The 24,889-nt window shown below is 39.6% G+C and overlaps 3 protein-coding genes across 4 annotated transcripts; 1 reads left to right on the plus strand and 2 right to left on the minus strand.

Annotated features, from left to right (window-relative positions):
• Positions 1-1,873: 1,873 nt before the first annotated feature.
• Positions 1,874-8,883, minus strand: LOC306965155 (uncharacterized protein). Its single transcript, XM_079559402.1, has 16 exons — positions 8,626-8,883; positions 7,013-7,089; positions 6,859-6,939; positions 6,228-6,275; positions 5,961-6,158; positions 5,726-5,839; positions 5,485-5,533; positions 5,317-5,407; positions 5,112-5,253; positions 4,928-5,032; positions 4,749-4,842; positions 4,500-4,533; positions 4,322-4,396; positions 4,143-4,245; positions 3,945-4,066; positions 1,874-3,868 (listed from the first exon to the last, which is right to left on the minus strand). The coding sequence occupies exons 1-16, from the start codon at positions 8,681-8,683 to the stop codon at positions 3,733-3,735; spliced, it is 1,527 nt and encodes a 508-aa protein (XP_079415528.1). The 5' UTR covers positions 8,684-8,883; the 3' UTR covers positions 1,874-3,732.
• Positions 8,884-10,332: 1,449 nt separating this feature from the next.
• pyroxd2 (pyridine nucleotide-disulphide oxidoreductase domain 2) lies at positions 10,333-14,619 on the minus strand. Its single transcript, XM_079560372.1, has 16 exons — positions 14,324-14,619; positions 14,166-14,185; positions 13,966-14,059; positions 13,824-13,897; positions 13,581-13,736; positions 13,354-13,507; positions 13,229-13,290; positions 13,041-13,138; positions 12,830-12,971; positions 12,505-12,639; positions 12,360-12,432; positions 11,933-12,086; positions 11,321-11,472; positions 11,085-11,191; positions 10,673-10,793; positions 10,333-10,531 (listed from the first exon to the last, which is right to left on the minus strand). The coding sequence occupies exons 1-16, from the start codon at positions 14,439-14,441 to the stop codon at positions 10,461-10,463; spliced, it is 1,731 nt and encodes a 576-aa protein (XP_079416498.1). The 5' UTR covers positions 14,442-14,619; the 3' UTR covers positions 10,333-10,460.
• Positions 14,620-19,272: 4,653 nt separating this feature from the next.
• Positions 19,273-23,210, plus strand: slc25a28 (solute carrier family 25 member 28). 2 transcript variants are annotated; one of them, XM_079559520.1, is made up of 5 exons: positions 19,273-19,557; positions 19,657-19,793; positions 20,653-20,881; positions 21,318-21,374; positions 22,355-23,210. In XM_079559520.1, exons 1-5 carry the CDS (start codon positions 19,449-19,451, stop codon positions 22,915-22,917), a joined length of 1,095 nt encoding a protein of 364 aa, XP_079415646.1. In that variant the 5' UTR covers positions 19,273-19,448; the 3' UTR covers positions 22,918-23,210. The 2 variants fall into 2 exon arrangements, with proteins under 2 accessions (XP_079415646.1, XP_079415645.1); XM_079559519.1 differs by having other exon boundaries at positions 19,274-19,793.
• The last annotated feature ends 1,679 nt before the right edge of the window (positions 23,211-24,889 follow it).

Consider the following 24,889-nt stretch of genomic DNA (forward strand, 5'->3'; position numbering starts at 1 on the left):
AGAGAAGGTTAAAAATCAATATATTCTTTGTGCCAACCTAAAGCCCTGATAAATGAGTGTTATGATAAAACTGCCACCTTATTCCAAATCAAAATATGATTCACTTTCACAATTGGGGGCTATTTGGGTTCCAATTTCCTACTAAAAGACCTTGAATTTGCCATACACCACTACAGTGTAGCCCATCTTCTACATCACAAAAGCACACAACCCAAATATAATTATTAATTTTATTTATCGTTGTTTTATTACGGTTTTAGAAAATAAAAAATTCAGAATGCTGTTGATTCACGGCTAAGGAAAAAAAATGAAAAACTTCAGTCATTTTTGACAAATTGTTGTAATAGCATGGATGAAATGTGGTGACCGAAAATAAATCCTCTTACACTGACCTCTGTTGCTGTTACTTAACCTAAAGCTGTGTGAATGTACCCAACATGAAAAAATCCTGACCCGGCACCGTCTCAATCTTCAAGTGTGCTAAAGAAGCTCCCTACACCACAGGGTAGATATTTCCTTGTTCAAAAAGCCACAAACCACCACCTCTAAAATAAGCCCGGCCTCGCTGTAGCCATGGCAAACTGACTGATGAGAATGTGCCATACCACCCAGGCCAGAGGTATGTTATATAGTAAAACTTGATGGCACAGGAAACATGCAGACACAAGTCGCTGCTGCAGGGATGAGAAACGGTGCTTGTTTTAACTCAGTGGTACGGGGTGGGGGGTGCTCAGGACGTTATCAAAATTAGAATTGCATGAAGTATATTTGTTTGTCCTTGGGTCATTTCTGGAGATTTTGAGCCAGATTTAGCAAGAGTGTTGATGGGGTATTTCAGTTTTGTAAACCTCAGTGTTGTTTTAGCACATAGGTTATTCATAGATGTAAAAATGGATGTTGTGATGGAAAAGGTTACATGCTCATACAGTGTTTCCTCATAAGTTCAAATTGAGTTAAAGGGAAAGGATATGGTTCATAGAAGTGTACATATTTGCGCTCCCAAGCAAACTTCGACATGTTTGTGTCCACTTAGAATCCAATTTGTGTGCAATGTATAGTGGTTCTTTATGGTTTACAGGAAAAGTGGACCTCTGCTCAGGCTGCAAAGGAAAACTTGCACGGAAAGCGCAGAAATATTGCATTCTTGTTTTGCAACTGGTCCCATCATTCTAATTGGACCTGACTAGACAGGTGTAATGGCCTGTGTGCCAACACTTAACAGCTCGGTGTGGTGGGTGTGTGAGTGAGAGTGGGCTGAAGATCTGCCGTGCTCTCCTCCTTCTCTCTAATTACACCCAGAGAGTCAGCTCTGCCCTTGACCACAATCTGGGAAGGCATGAAATAAATACATGCTCTCAACAATATACAAGGACCTTTTGGATATAGCACCTCCTCTGACTCAGTGCAGAAGCTTTTAGCCTTCACTCTGGGCATTTGTAAGGCATTTACATGTTTCTTTTCCATTAGATTAGACTGAAGGACCTAGACAAGACCCACTGGTTTTCAAGGACAGAAACAGACATTATAGTTCAACTCAATAGTAGTTTTGTCTCCCTCTTGTGGTTTTCTTCTGCTTACCTATGCACTTTGTAGCCTAGGCAACATTTGCATTTCCTATTACTGGGAAAATGAGTGCCCAGAAATGTACGAAACGTATGTCGTGTTACTATAGTATATGAATGCAATAGTAGACTTGGCCACGCTGCTTGATTGTAAATTGTATGTTCATTACCTGACCACATACTTTAATGTACAAGACTGCCATCGTGTGGCCACGGCAGACATCGCACTTCCTGTCAATCGCATAAAACACAAAGAAAAAATGTAGTTTTCAACTTACATTTATTATTTATCAGATATAAAAAGACTTGCTTGCAGTGGGGTAACATATAATTAGAAGATAAAATGTGCAGTGTTATAGTAGTTTATATTACAATTCCTGAAGAGACATTGAAATGTTTAAGACAGTACATTTAAAAGTTTGAAATATAAACAAGTCACTGTTTTAGTTTCCTGTAACAGCAACATAATGGGAATAAAATTTAATCTACTGAGCAGAAACTAGACAGAAAAAAGCAAGATAGTGAGTTTGTATTGTGCACAAATGTAGTATCTTAAGTTTGCTGATCCATTTCTCTTTGAGTCCTTGGCCACAGGATGATAATGCAGAAGTGCATCATGTGATGTTATTTGTACCATATGCTTACAACTAAAACAATTGTAATGCTTTCCCATGGAGAACAAGAGAGGAGCCGCGTACAAACGACATTTCTATTTGACACATTCGACAGTACAGTAGAAGAAATCTCAAGTTACATTGTTATAAAAACAAAACAGTACAGCATAAATAAAAATAAATACTTATTCTATGCAGAGCACAGCTTGCTCGTGAACGTAGTGTGGACTTAAACCAGATGTCATAATGTGGATGATACAGACCCACTGTAAGGGGTATAAAGTCATGTTTAGTGTTAGTGTGCCTCAGACAAGAGCGTTTCAGTGCAGCCATTAGAAGCACATTCCTTTGTTTTAACTGAAATACTGATTTAGAGGCCCTAGGGTCACAACACTGTTTCTGAAAGTTCTAACATAGATCAGTTTAGACCAGGAGTGCTCAACCATTTTGGGCTCACAAACTACTTTTACAGGCAGCATGGCCTGGAGAGCTACACATTTCTATCACAGACACCGGAGATTATGAGGGTTGTTATTGTCAAGGAAGAATTGTAAATATTCACAGAATCAGTATTATACAATATTTATTGATAGAACTATATTTTTTGACAAATATTGCGGTTGTAATTATCCTTCTGTGATAACCCATATGCAAAAATACTAGGATCTATTTGGGAGGTCTGGGTTCCGCAATGTAAAAGTAGATCATAATCTACTGGTTGAGCACGCCTGGATAAGACAAGACTGAGCAGTGGTTCACAAAAGCACGTTGTTGTCAAGGTGAATGCTAAAGGTTCTTAGAAACTGATGAGCAATAATGCATGTTTGAGAAATTGAGCTATGTACAGGATGATTTAATTGTATTTACATGACCCAGGAGTCCAGTAGAGCTGCTAAACTGATGTTTCTGTGATTGCTTTCCCTTGGTTAAGCAACGGCAGAGGATCACTGATAAAATGGTAATGAATGATACGCAAAGTACTTGGGTGCTTAAAAAGTACCAAAGGTTAAAAAAAGAAAAGGAAAAAAAAACATACCATTACAAATACTTTTGAGGTTTTTTTGGCACATGGAAATAAACCCACAAGGATCTCCGCATGATTTTTCTTTCTTTTTAAACATGTTTTTCAATTGTATTATGTGCAAGGCAAAAACTAAATGTTAGGTGGGAATTTGACACGGCGCGATTTACTAATAATGGAGTGTTCAACCAATTACCGGTGATAAACTCTGGCTTAAAATTTCTGAATAACGAAAGAAAAGACAAGGCATTTCCACCAGAAAAGTCAAATGTAAGTGTGGTTTGGCTGAACTAGTTAAAAAGGTCAGAAGTGCCACAAGATTATAACCTCCTTCCTACCTACCTTGTGCCATATAAAGCATTTTTCCATTTGGTACGACTGTTCCTCAGTCATTGCCATTAAGTAAAAACTGCACTCCTTTGAGTTGTGCAGGGAACACTTCAAATCCTTGGATTAATTGAGTCCACTCCGGCCGACAAATGTTGCAAGCATTTTAGTTTTGTCTATACATCCTTGGAGAGGGTAAAACTCAAGGTCAAGGTTGCCACGGCTTCCTATCCTTGCCTTTCTGATCTGGAATGTGTTTATAGCGGCATTTATCCCCAAAATGGCAGCCGGTTGTTCTCCAGAAGTAACACTCGTCTCCGTTCACTGGGCCACGACGTCTCGCTCTAGGAATCAGGCAATTTACATAACTAAAACATATACAGTTGGACACCGTTTTTAAAGAGTGTGTCAATCTTTTACCCTGCAGATATCGCAGCTTGTTGCGTGAGAGGAAGACTGGTCTTTAGTGGTATGGGAAGCGCTCTTGGAGTGCGACGGTCGGGGTAGCGCACTACTAATCGAGTATTCTCAATGCAATATCCCTGAAAGAGCAAACAGCAGTGTGAGCTTCATAAATCCACACGCGTGAGAAACTTACACATTTTTAATAATACTTACATTTAGTTTCTCCAAGGCTCGGGCAGCCATGTTAGTATCTTTGAAGTTGACAAAAGCGCAGAATCTTTCATGTAGAACACGAATACTTTCAATTTCACCACAACTACAAAACAAAGCCAATGTCAAATAAGAAATTGAACAACAAGCTTAATCAGGTATAGAATGCTTTGTTTTGTTACGTTTTAAAAAGATCCCAAAGGTGTTTTTCTGTTAGCTCAGTCGTCACGTTACCAACCCACAAAGAAGGACAAGGGCTTTTAGGGGAAAATAGCACAATGAAGGAAGAATGAAAACATATTATTATGATTTTACCCATGAATCATACTAAGCAATTTAGCAAAACATCAGATCACCTACCCTGTTTGCAATGCCAATGGATCTTGTGGAGTGCCTAAAAAACATTATAAATTATAAAGAATTGTTCACATCTACATAATCAATAGCAATACAATCAATATTTTGTGAAGGGTCTGCGGGTGCACATGTGACATAGAAGAGAAAAACTAAACTTTGTTATCAAGGTCACAGAGTTCGACCTGTCTGTTTGGTTTTTTTAAACAACAGAGTGGAAAAACAGGAAAAAGTAACCCTCTAAAATGGTCTTACCTTTCAAAACATCTGAACAAGACGACAAAACTGCTTGAACTGTGGTAAATTTCTCTAGTAGATAAACACTTTGCATTTCATCAAACCCATGCTCCTAAAGATCATATACATGAAGTTAGTTTGGCACAAATAATCCAAACATACAGGACTTGGTCCACAACAAACCACAGCTGTATTACCATTAACTGCAGTACTTTGCAGTTAAAGAGGTCCGTGACCGCCTCCTCACAGTCTTTGTCCAGTCTCAGCACCTTCTCCATTTCTTTTTCTGCTTCACTGTACCTCTGTAAACAGTGGTTTTATTAGCTTACTTACAGTCATCGCTATAATATTCACATTATGGTCTAAGTTTTAGGCACTCACCTTCATCCCCATAAGAGCTATACCTTTGCGAAAATAGCCCTTGGGCCAGTCAGGTGCCAGCTGAATGGAGCGTTCACCATCTGCCAAAGCTTGGGGGTAATGCTCCAAGCAGCTGTAGCAATAGGAGCGATTCCCAAAGAACCTACAAAAGATAAAATATGTGAATAAGAGTTCAGGATAATTGGAGAATCATTAATACATTTACCTGTAATCCTTGGGATCACATTTAATGGCTTCTGTAAACATTGTTGCCGCTTGTGCGTACTGGCCCTCTTGCACCAGCTTAATCCCTTTTTCTAAAATGGTAGATAACATAACATAAAAACCAACAGACAGTTGTAATGTAAATTAATCACACAGTATAGAGACTCACCTGTTAATGAGGCACTTTTCTTACTCATCGTGTCAGTATGTCCATTTGTCTGCGAGAAATCAATTGAGTTTATAGTCTTTAATATGTTATGTATGATGATGCTCTGTGTTAAATACAAGTAAATCAAGTGCTCATTATCATAATTACGAACTGTTGTAACAATATTACAAATAGAGGCCACACTTGAGCCTGAAAAACGAATATGAAATGGAAACATATTTAGTGTTAAGTATTGTCCTACCTCTTTCTTGGCTTCGTTTTCCTTATTGTCTCGTGATTTGCGACTTGATCCTTTGGGTCTAATATGACTCGCAGCATTGGCAAAGAAGGCACTGCTGACGTCCCACTCAGGATCCTGCAGGATGTGTAGTGAGAAGGCTGAAATGACTTGTGACTTAAAACTCATAACAATTAGTAGCATTAGTCAGACACATGCATCACATGTACATCCATAACGTGAAATAAAGGCCTCACACCTCTTCTGTGGGTTTGGCTTGGGGTTGGTTTTTCTGTGGTGCTTTAAATCGTGTAGATGCCGTTATTGTAGTGGCAGGAGGTTTGTTTAAGGCAAGAGGCTTCACTTCCTTCTGCAAATCTTTCATGTCTTCATCATCAGATTCACTGTCATCCAGGTCAGAGTCAGCACCTCCTTCTTCATCCTCCTCCTCATCATCCTAAATAAATCAATACTATTTTAGTAATGGCAACAACAACGTCAACAGTACTGCGATATCAAGGCTTGCCTGATCATTTTGCTTGATTTGCTCTTGCTTCTTTTTTTTTCTACGACGCTAGAAAAAAAGTTGAAAACCAAAATATTAAACATGCACATCTTAAAAGCATGGGTATTATGCTTATTCCTGGTATTTGATAATAATGTCAAAGACGTCTTTATTCTCATTGTACACTTTGTTCTTTAGAAAAATGTGGATAGTGATCAAAAACAGCTGAAACAAAATGTCCAGTAGTTCCACAGCGAACTAAAATAAGCCCCGCCCACTCCCCCTTCCTTTTGCTCCCCTTTGCTGCACAGCTATTTCAATAAAGAGAAAAATACAGCAATCGGGCCAAACATGGTGAGAGAATTAAGCCAAGCAAGAGATCGAGGAGTGAGAAAAGCATTTCCTGGACAGGTAGAAACCCCAGCAGGAGTATTTTGGGGAAAGGAGGGTTTTTTTGGGAGCCGTCGCCGCAATTCTAAAAACAGCCACTGAACAAGATTCAAAGATTACTACAAGATGTGATAACTGCTCAAAACACAGCTCCAGGTATGTTTTTGATGAGAGAACAACATTGTAACGTGGTAAAAAGCTCTAAAAAGTCGAATATGCATAATACCCATCTCCCTTTTAATATATATATATATGCACTCACCTTTCTTTTTGCTCTGCGCCGCTCTGCCCTCCGCCTGACCTTCTCCCCCTCACTAAGATCCTCCTCACCATTGACTCCATCCTGAACGCAACAAAACTGTAAGACACTTTGATCTTGCAGCAACCGCCTGGTCAGTCTGACCCTGGTTATTTACCTGTGACAACTCTACATCATCCAACAGGTCAGAGACTGTGGGACCACAGTCCATGTGCTCCTCCTGGACAGGCGGGCCTATTTAACATACATATTAGACGGGTAAATGGAGGCCCAGTTTCTTAAAAAATGTACAGAAATATGGCTGCATGTTTTTGTAAAAAAAAATAATAATAATAATAATCGATTGGCGATAAGATTTGCTATTCATGTTTGTTTGTTAAAAATCTAGATGCCGTACATTGTCCACAAAAAAACATATCTAGGACCATGTAAAAGAAAAAAACTGTTCTTGCTTAAAGGTTTGAGGAAGTCTTTTTCCCCATTGGTCTTCCTCTTTCCTGGTCTAGAATGAAATGCACATTTCCAGTTTCACAACAGATAATTTAAAGAGGGGAACATTTGTGTAAAGCAAACCTGGAGCTAAAATGAGCCCGTGTGACAAAAGACATTTTATTGACGTAGATACTTGAAAATCAGCAGCCCTTACAGGTATGGGGAAATGAAAATGTACACAAAAAGAGCCCTGCTGTGGGAGTGTGAGCGACGCCCTACTGAATCTTCATCATAGCTGGTTTAAGATCAACACGAACAACGTGGAATTGGGACAATAACAGTGCCATGTACGATGAAGTGTTGCATTAAGTTTCGGTAGGTCCAGCAGCAACTTCCAGAGCGGTGGTGACAAACGCATAACTAATCTGTGACTGTAGTGAGATGCTTTTGCTTTCAATACTACACTAAGCGCCTTTGAGACACTTACTGAATGTTATGTGAATGTGATTATAATTATCAAACTGTTTTGCCATACGTCTCTGTAAATAAACTGTCCCAGCCTCTACACGTAAAATGCTGAAGGAATTTCAGCTGTCTGCGTTGGCCCACTACTCAAATGTCAAGGCAGCACTCTCCTGCAAGACCAACAAGCTATCTGGTCTATCCTATCTATTTTTTGCTTTATGTAAGATCTTTACCGCACTAGAATAATCTGCAAACAAATAGCATGGCCCCAAACCCAAACAAAAGAGTTACTGTTTCCCTCTTGAAGAGATCTGTCAAAATTAATGCAGGGCTGAAAGGTGAGCTCTGTCCACAGGAATGCAATATACACTACAGGGATATTCCCCCATGGATTGAGAAATTAGTCAGGAAATGCACTTCGTGTACACATTCATGCTACACAACAAGAAAACAGAGGAAAAATACAGATAAGGGTACAGAAACTTGTGCACTGCGCACCTTACATTTCTCAAATACGGTCATCGGGCATAGGATTAGTTTGGGATCTGATGGAAAAAAAACACCAAAATCTATAGGATGTAACTGGGAAAAGTTTATGAAAGTAATCGGCAAAGCAGAGTGAGCTGACCACACCAAATAAAGCCTTGCAGGCGAAACCATGGGTGTAACTACCAATGGGGTAACTTTTCATTGTTTCACCAAGCACCCAGTCTGAATAAATGGCTAAAATACCTCTAAAAACCACTGATATTCACTCTATACAATGTAAAACATTCTAACAAAGCCTGATCCACGTTTTCCCTAGCGTATTAGTACTGACTTTCACTTGCGGGTAAAGTTTGTAAAGTTATGAATCGTGCTCCCGTCTCTTACCGCTCCCGAGTCCCAAGAGCCAGCATATATCTCTGGTGAATTTCATCAGCGCAACCATCCAGCATTATCGTTTCAAATAACTTCCCAGAGTGTTAAACCGGGCGTTTATAGCCGCTCGGACTTATTTATCATTGTTGGTGGGGGGAGGGAAAAAAAAATCAGGTATCGAATCTGCGAAAATCTATGGTGGTTGTTAAGTGAACTTCCTCAGCGTCAGGGCCCGACGCGAGGTCCGCCCCGCGCCGCCTCTTAAAGGCACAGTACAACAACACGTGAAATACCCAGTTACAGCTACTCAAAAGGACGTGTAATGGACTCACTTTTTAAGTAACTGAATAGTTTTATCACAGTACTTTTTTTTTTTTTACTTCAAAATTAACTTACTGTGAAGTTACAGTACTCACTTAACTCTTGACAAACTCCTGACAAACTAACTAGTTCAAATATAAGTACATGAAAACCTGGAAAGACATCAAATCTGAATTATTTTAAACTTCCAAAATCTTAAGGCTTGTTTTTTTTTTTTATGGTACATGCTTTTTGGAAATATCTAAATTATGTTCCGTCTGTCCTATCATACAAAAATGTACTTACTATGTAGTAAGACATAAGACCCAAGCTCTAAGGAGCTATACCTGATTGTACAAAGAAACAGGGTCACTCAAATTTCAAATTGCTATTTTCTGGTCCAAACTCATCTCAAACTTTCCTAATGCATTTACAACATCAAAATTCGTCACAGGGACTGAGTTTAAACCAGGTTTCACAACTTTCAGGGAGGAAAACTGTCACTTCACTGTAAAAATAGCCTGACATTTTATGACTGTTTTAAAGGCTTTAAAACCAGTGTTTTTTGGATAAATGTCTGCTTTTACCATATACTAAAGGACAAAACAAATTTTATTCCAAGAACAGAAAATTAAAAAAATCAAGGATAACTCCTTTAAGCCCTAACCCTAATCCTAAATCTTATTACATTATGTACCTCCAAAGTACTAATACACATTATTCCGTTGTGTATGTGCTGCATAAGTACAAGTTGTTACACATTGTTACATAGCACATTACCTTGTACTAAATTTAGTTGGGTACAATGTATCAAGGTAGTGTAAAATAAAGTGTTACCCAATTTTATAGTAAAATGAAATCTGAGGCACACAAAATCAGCTTCTGGTGGATTTTACTATAACGTCAGCGCGTCTCAGCTCATGACAGTGAATCTTCGTCAGGGCAGTGTTTGTGTTGTGTGCTGCAGTATAATTCATGCTTTGGTACTTCATTGTATGCCAACTAGTGGTATTCAAACCTTTCACATCAAGACAAGTACCACCTAAGTACTAGGTAAATAATGTGGCTCTCCCAGTACCACCATATAGGATTACAAGATCAATAATGGACAGAATCACAGTGACCCAAGACCAATCCCCAAAAGAACAAAAGCATACATTTCTCTATATTAGCCGGACAAGAGCTGCAGAGGAGTTTGTACCACCTTAAACAGCCTAGTTAACTCCAGTCTTACCTGTAGCTTCAACATTTTGAGAAAGAGAGACATTAACATTAACAATTGTATAAGCATGATTTTAGAAAAAAATAGAGATTACATTCAAATGGTACCATTACAAAAAAGAGACACCACACAAACATAAGTAGATCATATTTAATGACATAACTTACCGATATGTCTTTATCTTATGTTGTTTTTTGGTATAGAACAGTTCTCCAAATATAGTTTATGCTGTTTATCACTTGTTTCACATTTGGTTATATTTTTTTCACAAATCGAAGGTTTCATTGTTAACATACAAAGGCCTACATTGCAAATCTAAAGATAATTAGTAACTCTTTAAGTCGCCCATGGCAGTGAGTGCTGCATTCCAACCTGCAGATCCCATCACACCACCTCCTAAAAATAACATTCAACATGAGAGCAAGAATTAGTCATACTTAGTGGGAGGGAAAACTCGTCACCACTACAACTGTCTGTCTATTTAATTGTATGTAGTAGTTGCTCCTTAATCTGTGCTATACAAAAACACAAACCAACCTGGGTGTGCACCGCTGCCACATAGATAAAGACCTTTGATGGGTGATCGATAATCGGAGACGAAGGGTAGTGGTCGCGATAGGTAGAGTTGGTCAAGTGACATTGATCCATGAAAAATGTTCTGTAACAATAAGAAAAGGTTATCTTTTTTTGCACTGATTAATTTGTGGGATTTGAGGCATTGATGTAATAGATATCAAACTGTATGTGTCTATGTGACTTCACTCATTTGAACTTTGAGTCTGACACCAGTGGTACAAGAGTTAGTAAACATTAACCACATTTACTGCTGATGTGGCAGTCCGCTGACAGAGGAGCCACACACAAAACACTTCCCTATTCATTACACAATCAAATGAGCTACAGGCATTCAAATGATTTTTTTTTTTTAACCGGACTTTGAATACATTACCCCTCCAGTCAAACCAAAGATTCTCTCGAGATCAGGCGGAGTGAGGATGTCTCTTCCCACCACAGAGCTTTTAAACCCTGGGGCATATTTCTCTACCCAGTCAAAAACTAAAAAAGGAAATTCATGAAGTTCAGTAGGGCTATGCAAATATTATATCTCAGTTAAAGGTGTTGTATGTGCTGTAGAATGATTTTATTTATACATTTCAAACAATTGGGAGATGTTTATGTTTTTACCAGTGTCTGCATAAGCCTCCTTTTCTTGGTCTGTCCAGTCCCGGCCCTCAATATAATAGGGAGTGAATTGGGTGAACAATGACACTACATGGCAGCCAGAGGGAGCCAGAGTAGGGTCCAACACAGAAGGAATCGTCATCTCTAACATAGGTCTGGTAAAAGATACATTGAGATACACATTAGGACTAAAAAGTGGAAATCATTTAAAATACACATTTCTTGTATTGTGATGGCAATTGAGCCTAGTTATGTGATTTACGTTTTAAGTTCAGACACAGCTCGCATAAATACATCCAGGAGCATTAACACTGGAGATCTTAAGAACTGACATATGAAGTACTTAACTATTGCAAGCAAGAATCACATGCACAAGTTTGTAGAGGTCTGCTCTGCATAGTTTTTGTTTCCGGATGATGTTTTGTTCATTTGATTATTTGGTCGGGACAGTTAATGTAATGCACTAATGCATGTAAACACGCCCCAACCATAGACTGTCAAAGATAAGAGCACGAGTCGCTGTGCAACCATGCCTGTGTTGTCTAAACTGAATAAGGGTAGTCATGTGATTTACTAATTTACAAATACTGCTAATTTGCATGCTGCATTCCTCACCTGGACGATGGGCGTCCGTTCATGCCCTCTATGTAAGCCGCCTCCAGCACTTCCACACTTTCACAGTTGAGATGAATGGAGCACTGATGGTGTGGTCCAGGTTTATTATCTGGGGTGGGTGCTGCTAGGAAGTTTGGTAACTTGTCGACAGCCACTGAAATAGGCCACAATACATCAACTGTGGTTATGATTTAGTCAATCATTATAGCAACTATTTATAAAGGAGATTATTGATAATTGGTTATTACAAGGATATTGCTAAATGTAAATTGCTCTGTAATTATGTTAGGCTTGTTCAAGAGGCAGATTGAAAATTAATCCTCATAACCGGTTTCACTTTCCAGTTCACATTTTAGAAATAGTCCGGAGAATTTGTGGTTGATGCAATACTTGGTAGGGAGTTTTGTGATTGGGCAGCGGGATTTACCATTGATCTTAGTGACAGGTGAGGTGTAGTCGATCTGATCTACAGCTTTAATAAACTCAGGAGTGAGAGCGCTCTGAAACGAAAACATTTCATAAATTCACATGGTAGGATAATTTGTACATTTTCACCTAGTGTTTTTTATTACCTGTGGAGTGAGTTTCTTGAAAGTAACATATGGAGTAGCATTAGACAAAACAACTTTACTAAAGATCTCAGTGCCATCCTTTAACACAACTCCTTTTGCCGCTCCATTTGAGTCAACAAGGACCTGGTCCACCTCCTGCAAATGTCACCAGACACACACACACATGGTCAATTATAGAAATAAAAATCTCAGAGCTAAGAAAAACACTTGTGGAGCAGTACCAGTAAACATTTTCAAACTCTAACAACAGAGGAGAAAAACACAATATACAAACAATATCTACAGTTGGCCAAAGTATCAGGTATTGCCCAGTAACTCACTTTACCTTCTCAGTAAAAATGTCCACACCATGGGACATAGCTGCATTTGCAATAGCTTTAGACAAACCACCCATGCCTCCTTCAACGTAACCCCATGCACCTTTCTCATCTTCCAGCTCTCCCATGACATGGTGCAAAAGCACATACCTGGCAGAATAAATGTGTAAGACTCCATGTAGCTTATGTGATGATCATTGTACAGGATAAATTACTCACCCACTGCCAGGGTTACTGGGGCTAGTCATTGCTCCAATAACAGCATCTGTGGCTAAAGTTGCTTTGAGAGGTTCCGACTCAAACCACTGATTTAGTATCTTTTTTTTTTTTAAGGAAAACAGTGAAGTCCATATTTAATTCCACTATTTAATCTAAATGAACAAATTCTTTTGCAAACTCTAGCAAACCTTGAGTATTGGTGCCGTGACAATGTTATAAAAGTCTGGAATATTTTTGCCAAGCTTCAAGCCTGTTCACATAAAATAAAGTGCAGAGGTCAAGTATGAAAATGTTGTTGTCAATATGAACCTACCACATTTGATCACTGGCAGAAGGGTTTTTGAGGCAGCAAGCCTTTTCCGTAACGGGCCCGCAGTTAGACCTGGAATGTTAACAGGAGGGGCATCAAGGAGAGGCTGGATAGAGTCCGACAGCTTCTCCAAGTATAGTATAAAATCTTTATATACCTGGAATGGATGAGATAGTCATTGGATGATCATGCCGATATCAATGTAATAACTTGACAGATGTGTTGTCTACCTTTGCATCCTTTTGGGAGAACTTGCTGATTTCCTTTAGGTTCATAGCCAGATCTGAGCCCAGAGTAAGGGACCTTGGTGGAGCCCCTTGAACTCCTTCCTCCAACATGGGGGTGAAAGCATGCGGGTCCCTCATGTACACATTCAAGCCATGTTTCTGACACATTGATGTAGAGATATGCATTTATTTTAAATTATACCTACATGTGCTTTCTTTTGAATTGAATATGTCAAAATCACAAACTTTGAGCTCCAGGTTTTTGTAGATGTGTGGTCGAAACAGACTAAGCAGATACGAGCATCTTGAGAAGTGGAACCCTGCCCCAAAGACACTCATCATAAAAGGTTTCTTTTTATTGTGAACATGATATTTCCTACAATCCTACCAGGGAAGATTTCCTCTGACACAGCAGCGCCACCCAGCACATGCCTGCGCTCCAAGACTGCTGTCTTCACGCCTCCTTTTTGAAGATATGCGGCCTGTATTGCGCATAGGTACATTCAGTTACAAGCCCGCTTGCAGAATGTTGCAGCCAACGTGTCATGTAGGCTGTATGCAAAAACCATGGATCTATTATAAACTCACCGCCACCAATCCATTGTGACCTGCGAATAATAGGAAGCGTCACTGAGCGCTGAAAAAATGTTATGTGGCGAACGTGTAGCCAATGCTAAGACACTTCAGTGACTTTCATAATAGGCTTATAAAGTTTGTTACGTCCAATTCACTTTCTGCCTTCTTACCTCCTCCGATGACGAGCGCATCATACCGTGGCTTCAAAGCGTTGTTGGTGTAAGTGGAGTTAGCCCTGGCCAGTGGTCCCACTGCCCACCTCCCCTTATTGCACGCTGCTGCAGCCATTGAGCGTTGTTAACTTCAACGCTTGCATACGCGCTGCTGCACACTGAATGGACTTTAATCTTGAGCGAAGCTTGACCTAAAGTTCAACTGGGGTTTGTTGAATAGTTGGACCTTGGATGTCAGCTGAAATCTCGGTCGTAAGACTTACAAGGAGACTTGAGCAGTTCCAAAGAAAGAAAGAAAAAGAAAAAAAAACACGCAGCCTTTTTTTTTAACGCTTGCAGTCGGAGAGAGTTCACCACCAGATGGCGTTGTTGTCCTAATAAACAAAAAAATTAATTACGAATAATGTTGCCTATATTTGACAAGGCCTAAACAGTGTAATAATGATAATCATAATAATCATAATAATCATAATACTCATAATAATAATAATAATAATAATAATAATAATAATAATAATAATAATAATAATAATAATAATAATAATAATAATAATAATAATTGACTGAAGGCTTCATCATAACTGCGCAAGATCAATCTCTCTCCACATGGTGGTACCAAAATGAAATGATCAAAGATCCAAACACAAACCCACTGTGTAGATTGTGTGGAAAATTCAATGAAACCATTTACTACCTTGTTGCTGAATGCAACAAAGCAGCAGACAGGTATCTGAAGCTGCTGGAGCATCTGGAGTCTCCTGAACATCAAGGTATCGGACCCTTCAGAGGCTGTAGTTGCGCATAAACCTTCCATCTGGCCTCCCCTAAACAGTTACTTTAATGCTCACAAACAGAAACAGCTGCAGTGAGTCCAGAAATACATGAAGACTCATTTTCAAACAGTCTTGTTCAGTGATGAGCGCCGTGTAACTGGATGGAGTAGTGGATGGTTGGTGAATGGCAATCATGTCCCAACAAGGCTGCGATGTCAGCGAGGAGGTGGCGGAGTCATGTTTTGGACCTTCATGGTACAAAAAGAAGAACAGTGCTTTCCGTAGCAAAATCATCTTCACGCATGACAACGCACCATGTAATGCTGTAAAGAATACCTCTGCATCATTGGCTGCTATGGGCATAAAAGGAGATAAACTCATGATGTGGACCCCATCCTATCCTGACCTCAACCCTATTGAGAAGCTTTGGAGCAGCAGCTCTGGGAGGCTATTCTGAAATCCTGCTGTAGTAGAAACTCTCCAAAAACTCACAAGTTTAATGGACTGAAGCTGCTATAAAATAATGGTCCTATGTTAAAATGTAACTTGACCTTAACAGTGAAAGACTTGAAAATTATGCTGACTTTCATTTTAGTTTTTTTGAAAAATATAATTTGCATAATAATTTGGAACATACTTACACTGGAACATCTGTAAAGAACACTCTATCGACGTGAAGGAAAAATGGTATGAGCCCAAACCGAAAGACTGTTGCTTAAAATGATCACATCTCTGTTTTGTGGGACATGCCAATCCACATAGACCGGAAGACTGCAGCAAATATAGGCATGACATAGTGCTGAAGAATAAGAAGGACAAAATCTGCCTTCTCATAGAAATGGCTGTGCCTCTTGACATCAACACCTCTGTTAAAACTTCAGCTTCAGACTTAAATCATCAGAGAAAAAAGGCTGGAATACTAGTTCATAATAATAATAATAACAATAATAATATTTTTTTCATTGCAGCCATGAACAACTTCAACAAGCTACAAATCAATGCAGCATAGCTTTACTAATGTAATTTATTTAATATTCAAAAAAGCACTTAATAACACCGTTTCGATAAGTTGTTGACAAATAAAGTTGTGAGAATAACTTGTCTGATCAGCATATAATTGCTTAATTGAAGCTTAGCGTTGTGTCCTATAAGAAAGCCTTGCTCTTTAAGGGCATGTCTGAGAGTTTTAAGATGGCCTCTTAAGACAAATGGTGCCTTAGTGCTGTTGTTGAAGTTATCTCATTGGCATAGTGGCACTTATAACGCATCAATAACATAGACGGCTTCGCATCTTTAAAAGAGCATGGCAAGAGCAGACGGATGCCAATTAGAGCCAAAAAAACACAAAATACAGGATTGAATCATCTAATTAGTTTCTGATGTTATCCTGCTGAACCATTTTGCTTAGACAGTGTAAAACAACTCCTCTGGCTGGTATGGATTGAGCACTCACGTGGTGAAAGGAATGAAATGCGGCACTATAATGAGCTAGGGTTTCCTTCTAGACTCCTTAAGCCACTCCCCTGGTGTATTAGGATAGCATTAGTTTCAGGGAAGAGAAATGATCCCAATGTAGAGTCTGCTCGGTTTTCCTACATGGAATGTCTGCGGACAACAGACAATCAACCTTAACTAGATCACAAGTATGAGATTTTGTTCTTGTAAGCAGAAATTAGCACTTTATTCCCCTTTGTCGGCAGAAATTCAACACTATAACCCTTGAAGGCTCTCCCAGGCAATAAAAGTGGAAAACTCAATAATGCTTAGTGCCTCACAAAGACGTAATTAGGCTTAAGCCTAATTTTCTGGACAAAATGTGCTTTTGATCATAAAAAATACTTTTGGGGCAAAAGATATGGGTGCACAATCTCTTGATCAATAAGCATATGCCCGGTGACCTTTAAAAACATCAGCTTTATATTAAGCTAATCAAGGAAAATAGGCTTACCTGCATAATACACGACGTTACAAGGGGTCATAGGATTGCCTATAGGCCGACCTGTTTTGAGGTCAAGTATGTTCTTGGAATTACATATAATCAGTTATAGACTGATCATTTTTCACCGTTGATGATTTTTTGATCTTATAATTGACTGAACATTTATTAGACTGATGATTATTAATTTGGTAGATCAGAAGTAAATCAACTGAACCAGTGTGGAAACCAGTAATGATGACAGTGATGACAGTGACACAGTGAAACAGAAAAACTAATGTAATATCCAAATGAACATTCAGCAGCAGATGGGTAGTTGAGATTTCCCAATGCAAAACTGTTGGTTGATCTACAATTTTATTTTTAGGCAGCCTGTAGACCCAAGAGCTCCCATCCAGTCCTATAGCACAAGCAACCTCCATCTTTACTTTTTGTTTCCTCCCTTTAGACATAAATGATGATAGACATGCTTCTGGTTTACATTCATAAATGCTTAAACCTAATTGCAAGCAGAAAATGTATTTTTATTTTTTATTAACAGTGCTATAGTTATACCATTTAATTTTATTAGAGCTACTAACTCCTTATTTGAGGAAAAAATATGACCCCATGGAAAATGCAAGTGGTGACCACTGGATTAAAATTTGGTTCACAATCACCTGAAACATATACTATCCATATGCTAGCCAATCCTTGAGTAAAAGTAAAACAGTACTTGGTGAAAATACTTGATTTACGTTGTGTTGTAATAATAAGAAATACCTATAGACTAAAATAATGTAAATAATATATTTCCAATGGTGTATTTCCAATACACCATAACAATGATATAAGCCAACTAAACATAACATGCTTAGTTACTGGAGGTTACTGCACCTCCAGTCACCAGTCCGTAAAACTGATCAAGTTTGTGGACGACACCACCCTCATCGGACTCATCTCGGACGGTGATGAGTCCGCTTACAGGAGAGAGGTGGAGCGGCTGGCGTCCTGGTGCAGCCACAACAACCTGGAGCTGAACGTCCAGAAGATCGTGGACTTCAGGAAAGACACAGCCTCACCATCCCCCCTCACCCTGACAGACTCTCCCATCCCCATCTCCGTTGTGGACTCCTTCCGTTTCCTGGACACCACCATCACCCAGGACCTCAAATGGGAACCAACCATCAGCTCCCTCATCAAGAAGGCCCAGCAGAGGGTGTTCTTCCTGCGGCAGCTGAGGAAACTTAGGCTGCTGACCAGGATGCTGGTGCAGTTCTACACGGGCATCATCAAGTCTATCCTCTCCTCCTCCATCACTGTGTGGTTCCCCGGCGCCACAGACCGGGGCAGGCATCGACTGCAATGCATTGTGTGTGCTGCTGAGAGGGTGATTGGCTGTGAGCTCCCATCTCTCCAAGACCTGTTCAACTTTAGGATCCGGAGGCGTGTGCGTGGGATCACAGCTGACCCTTCTCGCCCTAGACACGGACTATTCACCCATCTCCCCTCAGGCAGGAGGCTACGGTCTATGCTACGGTCTTTTTTATCCTGGAAAGCGCTCTGGGCACCTTCTGGTTGTTGTTGGGCGCTATACAAATAAAATTTGATTGATTGATTGATTGACTATCAAGACCCATAGATCCCGCCACTTGAACAGTTTTTTCCCCTCTGCCGTCAGACTCATGAACAAAAACAAGACCCAATAGTTTAGTTACAGACTCATGGATGTAATCTGCTCTGTTGCACTGTGTGGTGTGTCCACACTTAGATCCACTGCTATCACTTTATCACTTGCACATCTGTAAATATAATCCCGCTGTTGTTCTATGTCAATTGTTGTCGTCTTACCATATATTACAATTTATTGTTTATCTTATTTATTTTAATATTCTTTATGCATGCCCCAATAGCCTTTTAGTTTAAAGTTTTATAGCTTATTTTTTAAATCTAAATTCTGTGTTATATGGTCTATGTCTCGCGTCTGCACCGAGAGAAAATAATAGTTTGTGAACCTGTTCTCAAACAATGGCAATAAAAACATTCTGATTCATTCTGAAATAAATAAATACAAAAATACATTTCCAGAAGCTTTCCTCACGTTCTCACTCACGATGTAAAGAGAAACAGACACACATGAGAATGTATTCATCTATTTATTTATTTTTAAGAAGTCAAAGTTCGAACTAAAATGACATACAAGAGTGGCGTGTGTGTCATCCAATAGTGTGCTATGTTGTTAACACTGTAGCCAATCAGATTTCACTTCCGTATCGCGGCCTTCAGCTCATACTTTACCGGATGTTTGATCGGCTGGGCCTGCCTTGCTGAGCTTGGACAGTGTCAGCGGATGCGATATGAACCCGGTGAGAGGAATGTAAACGTAAACCTTCATACTGTCTGACTGTGGACCAAGTTTCTCCGCGGACTTCACATGGAAACGGATGGATTTGTGAGGAAGCGACGGATGACAGCGGAGTCTTCAAGCGGTGACCCGGGGGTTGCTGGTGCCTCAGCAGGGGCAGAAGTCCGCTGGCTTGGAGGCAGGTTTTGGGGAGTTTCCGAAAGTATTGTTGGGTCTCTGACACCTCGAATCGGTGGACAGGCGCAGATTCAGACTGTTGATTTAATCCGTGTTGCAGCGGCAGAACAAACAGAAGATGATGAGCATGACTATGAGGGACTGCCGCAGGGCGCATCCACAAGGACTCACATGTTGGCTGGAGCTGTGGCTGGGATTATGGAGCACTGTCTTATGTTTCCTGTCGACTGTGTCAAGGTAGTTCTGCAGAGCAATTCAAATGTTGTCCCCGAGCTGCGTGTGATTTTGAAAGCATGTGACACAATTTCCAAGTCTCCAGTTTATTTATGTTTATTAGCATAGCGTGCTAACTAGCGTGCTAACACGCTGCTGCTGCTGCTGAGAGTAGACAAGGTCAGCGTGCTAAAGTTGTAGCTGCTTCAGTTAGTATATTTGCTGACTTTAACAGCGCTCGCTGATCTTTTACAATCACTGGGAAACTCTGTATAAAACAAATACATAAATATAACAGCAAAATTAGAAGGGTTCATATTTTGGATGAAGTATTCTCTGAGACTAATAACAGATCAAAGCAGGTAAATGTACAGTGTATCTTGGAACACTGTGGGTGTCTAATGAAAGGTGCATTGACTAACTAATGCATAATTGTGAGATCTGTCTAATGAGACCGTATATGACCATGTACTGGATCATGTTCATGCACACTGCGTCTATTTGATCCAGACTTGGTAAATAGATGAGCGAATGCAGCTTGGTCAGCTGCTCTTGTCACATGTCAGGAAATGCCACTGTTTTTGCATTATTGATCCATCCATGTCTCCTTCACCTGCAGCTTCTGAAAGCTCACTTAAAAAGACTGATTTGTTCTGTTACACCAACCACTTACTAGCGTGTATTTTACTGTTTAGCACCAAAGTCCAACAAATTAACAAGGGGAGCTTATGTACATGTGTGAAGTTTACTGTATTATGCATGTGTTCCAATACCTGGTTTGTTATGTTCTCTTGTTAGAAGAACACAGATTTGTGGAAAATTATTGGTGATTATATATTATGTCTAGACTGTATTTCTTTTGACTATGCTTCCATGTTTTCAGACACGCATGCAGAGCCTCCAGCCTGAACCAGCTGCACGATATCGCAATGTGATGGATGCTCTGCGTCGGATTATAGCCACTGAAGGAGTGTGGCGGCCAATGAGGGGGCTAAATGCAACAGCTATAGGGGCAGGACCAGCACATGCACTATACTTTGCCTGCTATGAGAAACTCAAAAGGACTCTCAGTGACGTCATACACCCAGGGGCTAACAGTCATTTAGCTAATGGTACCTTAGAACTTGCCGTATATACATTTTAACGTTCATAACACATGTTTTACTCATTTGAGTACAACATAATAAGTAAATAAGTAATCTTCACTTATCATCTTCTGCTAACTGAGCCTTTTCTGTTTATAGAGCAAATGTAGTCTATCCTGTGTTGGGTATCAAATACATTGGGCTTTCGCATTGGCCAAGTTGTTGGTGCACTTAAACAAAGTACCAGGCTCAAGTGACAAGTGCCACACATTCAGTAGCAAGGGACCTTAACTGACCTCCGAAAGCCAAACTTTAAGTCCTCTTTCCACATCTTTTTTATTTCATGTCATACATAAAAGCTTTTTTTCCTAGAAACTGATCATTTAGATGTCTCTGTCAAATCAATATTGCACCCAGATCATTTTCACCAATTTTTACCATGCATTATTTTTCTTTTTTTCAGGGGCTGCTGGTTGTGCGGCTACATTGCTTCACGATGCAATAATGAATCCTGCTGAAGGTAATTGTTCATATTCAAATATTAAAAACACATTCTTATTTACAATGTTTGCCCGAAAGTGCTCAAAGTGCACTTAAGTGGCCCGGCAGGGGATACCAAATAAAGAAAGTTACGTACTGGGGATTCAAATTGTTCTGTTGTGTTAAAAAAAAAAGAATATATTGACATTAGGTTGTTAAGTAAAAATCAATATTTCATTTGAACGGGTACACTGGTAGATAGATTATGTTATGGAAATATTTGCAAAGAATTTAAATTGAATTAAAAAAACCTACATTTTAGTGTAATTGGTCCCAAAAAAACTTTAGAGGTACAAGGGTCTGGCTCAGGGTCACGTGGAGTGGAGCTCCACAAAAAACTTCACCTCCACTTGTTTCCTTTAAAATCTAAAACCTAAAGGGCTAAACAATCAAACATGGAGGAATAAACAATCAGATGCAATCCATTTTACAAATACATTTTAATAGTTATGAAATGGTAAAGTTTAGGAGAAGGGTGAGGGTAGCCGGGGAATACCCATGCTGCTTGCGCGCTCAAATCATTTCGAACTGCTCAATAGCCTGGAGACCATGGCTGAAATCTTTTGCATGGATTTGGGGACCAATCACACAACGGAGATACGATGATGCACTGTTGGACAGATGGATGCTTGTAGTTTGTTTACAGATCCAACATGACAGCAGCAGACACAAAGCCATCTTTCTATCAAGCTTTAGACCGTATTAAATAGTTTAGCTCAAAAATTTATTTTAAAAGAAGAAGCCAACATTTACGATCAGATTTGCAATCTCAATGGTATATTGCACACTCTGCAAACCACAAAAAACTTGCCACCATGGTTTCTATGAAAACAAACCTGAAGTTGTAAAGATGAACACGTCTATTTACTGTATACCTGTCACTATTGTGGACTATTGCTCAACCACTTTTACACAATAATTATTGTTGGTTACACCTGAATATCTTTTTCTTTTTTTTAGTGGTGAAGCAGCGCATGCAGATGTATAATTCTCCATACCGGGGAGTGTTGGACTGTGTTGGTGCAGTGTGGCAGAAAGAGGGCGCTGCTGCGTTCTACCGAAGCTATACGACCCAGCTCACCATGAATGTCCCCTTCCAGGCGTTCCACTTCATGACATACGAGTACCTTCAGGAGCTGCTCAACCCTAAAAGACAGTATAAGCCTTCATCCCACATGTTGTCTGGAGCCTTGGCAGGTGCCATCGCAGCTGCAGTCACTACGCCCCTCGACGTGTGCAAGACCCTGCTCAACACACAGGAGTCCATGGCCCTTAGCTCCCTGTCCTCTGGCCAAGGCCGCGGTCAAGGCCAAGCCCACAGACATATCTCAGGCTTAGCCCATGCCTTCCGGACGGTTTACAGGCTGGGCGGCCTGAAAGGTTTCTTTAAAGGCGTACAGGCGCGAATAATTTACCAAATGCCCTCAACAGCCATTAGCTGGTCAGTGTATGAGTTCTTTAAATATGGACTTACTGAACATCAACACAATAAGAGGAGAGCAATGACTCATCTGGAGCAATAGATGTAAACCGATTTCTGTACTTGAATCAATCACTGCACAAACCCAAAAGTGTAATCCACATCCACAGCAGCACTTTCCCTCTCAGGTAAAGCCTTTGAAGCAGTGTACAAGTTAGGCTTGTTCTGTTTCATAATCTGTTTGCTTTTGAAGGCTAGATACAGTATCATTTACACAGTATTCTAAAGTATTTCAGTGTTTATGAGCCATTCTAACAGCTAATACAATACATTTCTTCATGCTCTGTAAAAACATCAAACACGCACAAGCTGTAGTTGTGTATTCCTCAGATTAATGATCAAAGGTCGGCTGTACAATATCGCAGAGTATTTTTTTGTGTAACTTGACACTGCTCTCAGAGTTCGACATCCAACTAAAAAATGATTCCGTGCTTATTTTAATGCTGTTAAATCTGACAAATCCAAAGTCTATTATATTTTTACTTTAAAAAATCTAATCTAAATGTGTTCAAAGATTAAATGTGAGCAAAAAGTTAATACGAGAAGTATATAGCGTGTGATGCTATCATGCAAAACAGACCTACCCACTATTGAGACTGAGGAATCTTCATTGTTTTTGCCTTTATGCCTTGTGTTTGGCAGGACTTAGCAGCGCTATTGGGATTTCCTTGTCTAATAAACCACTGCTGGAACCCAACTGTGAACTACTACTGAAAAATCTACTTGTATGTTCATCGGAAATTAGCAGGAGTGTAACAACGCTGTAACAACACAACAAGCAGAATGTTAAGCTGCCACTTTTATTTCTGGCACTGAATTGCACTGGCTGAATAAATTATGGGCAGTGAATTTGTTCTTGCTGCTCCTAAATGAACTCTAAGCTTTAGTGCCTTTGTGTTTGGTGAGAACGGTGACTGTGGTGTGCGTGGTGAGCAGCACACAGTATCCTGCGTAAATCGTGAGTCATTTGTTTTCATTTGAGGTTGACAGTTGTTAAATCTGGAGCCAAACAATATTGAAATGCAGTGATTCTACTGTTCTGAATAACTGCTGATTGAAAGTTTGCAAAAGTAGAGGAGTTGCGACCAAAAAAGCTTCCATTTTATTTCAGGTTTAGATGAGTTAGTCAAGTTCTATTGATTACTGTGAAGTCCCCGTTCATGTACATTTGCAATACAATAAATCATTATACACCATCTGTTAATAATACTAACATTTTTTACCAACTCCTATCTTTTAATAACTATAGATTAAGGTACTTGTGGTGCACTTGCCATTTACCAGTGGGAATGAGAGAAGTTGGATCACCAAACTGTTGTATGAGTCACTGCAGACAAAGGAGCTTCCTGTTGGTGTGCTTCATTAAGCATACCAAAGAGTTAAAAAGACCGGAATAAACTTCAGCAAATGACAAACAGCTCTTCTGAATCTATTTTATTGCGGCTTCTCCTCTATTGTTGTTAAGAGAGCATTGCCAGAACATTTTGATAATTACCACTGACACTTGTCCCATTTCCTGTCAATCAATACAAAGCCAGCAATTATGCTCTTATAAAAGTCAGTTATTTATCCATTAAGCGTCTGACCGTGGGAACTCACAAAATGAAACATTTTAACTTAGAATAACATTATATGAAAAGAAAATGCATTGCAGTTGTACACATTACACTACTTAAGGCTGCACAGCGTAATATTTTTGACTATACTGTTGCCATCACAAAACATCCTCCTAATGACCAGCTCGGCACAGAAACTGCTATCACTGCAGTGGGTAGTCAAAGAATAGATTTGGATGAGAACCAAACCTGTTTAAATCTCAAATTCTGCTGACTTTAGGCGACATCTCCATGGAGACGAGCTGGAGACACACCCACTCTCAGTAAAGCTGCCGTCATGTCTTTGGAGAGGTAAGCCGCTCACATAAAGGCACATGTTTGTTGTATATTTATGAGGTATTTTTCAATTATGAAAATATCTGTCATAAAATAAATGCTTTTATTTCAATTGTATTTATT

Source organism: Gobius niger (genome assembly GCF_951799975.1).
Source record: "Gobius niger genome assembly, chromosome: 7".
NCBI classification, from domain to species: Eukaryota; Metazoa; Chordata; class Actinopteri; order Gobiiformes; family Gobiidae; genus Gobius; species Gobius niger.

Bases quoted from the DNA above. Each gene is read 5' to 3' on its own strand.
- pyroxd2 (XM_079560372.1), bottom strand. From the start codon at position 14,441: ATGGCTGCAGCAGCGTGCAATAAGGGGAGGTGGGCAGTGGGACCACTG. The intron at 13,291-13,353 runs GTAGGTTCATAT...TTATGTGAACAG, and splicing joins TCTGCCAGTGATCAAATGTG to GCTTGAAGCTTGGCAAAAAT. The intron at 10,532-10,672 runs GTTGGTTTGTGT...TGTTATTTTTAG, and splicing joins TGGCAGCGGTGCACACCCAG to GAGGTGGTGTGATGGGATCT.
- slc25a28 (XM_079559519.1), top strand. From the start codon at position 19,449: ATGGAAACGGATGGATTTGTGAGGAAGCGACGGATGACAGCGGAGTCT. The intron at 19,794-20,652 runs GTAGTTCTGCAG...CCATGTTTTCAG, and splicing joins TTCCTGTCGACTGTGTCAAG to ACACGCATGCAGAGCCTCCA. The intron at 21,375-22,354 runs GTAATTGTTCAT...TCTTTTTTTTAG, and splicing joins AATAATGAATCCTGCTGAAG to TGGTGAAGCAGCGCATGCAG.
- LOC306965155 (XM_079559402.1), bottom strand. From the start codon at position 8,683: ATGGTTGCGCTGATGAAATTCACCAGAGATATATGCTGGCTCTTGGGA. The intron at 5,534-5,725 runs GTAGGACAATAC...GATTTCTCGCAG, and splicing joins AAAACGAAGCCAAGAAAGAG to ACAAATGGACATACTGACAC. The intron at 4,246-4,321 runs GTAACAAAACAA...TTTGTTTTGTAG, and splicing joins CTTTGGGATCTTTTTAAAAC to TTGTGGTGAAATTGAAAGTA.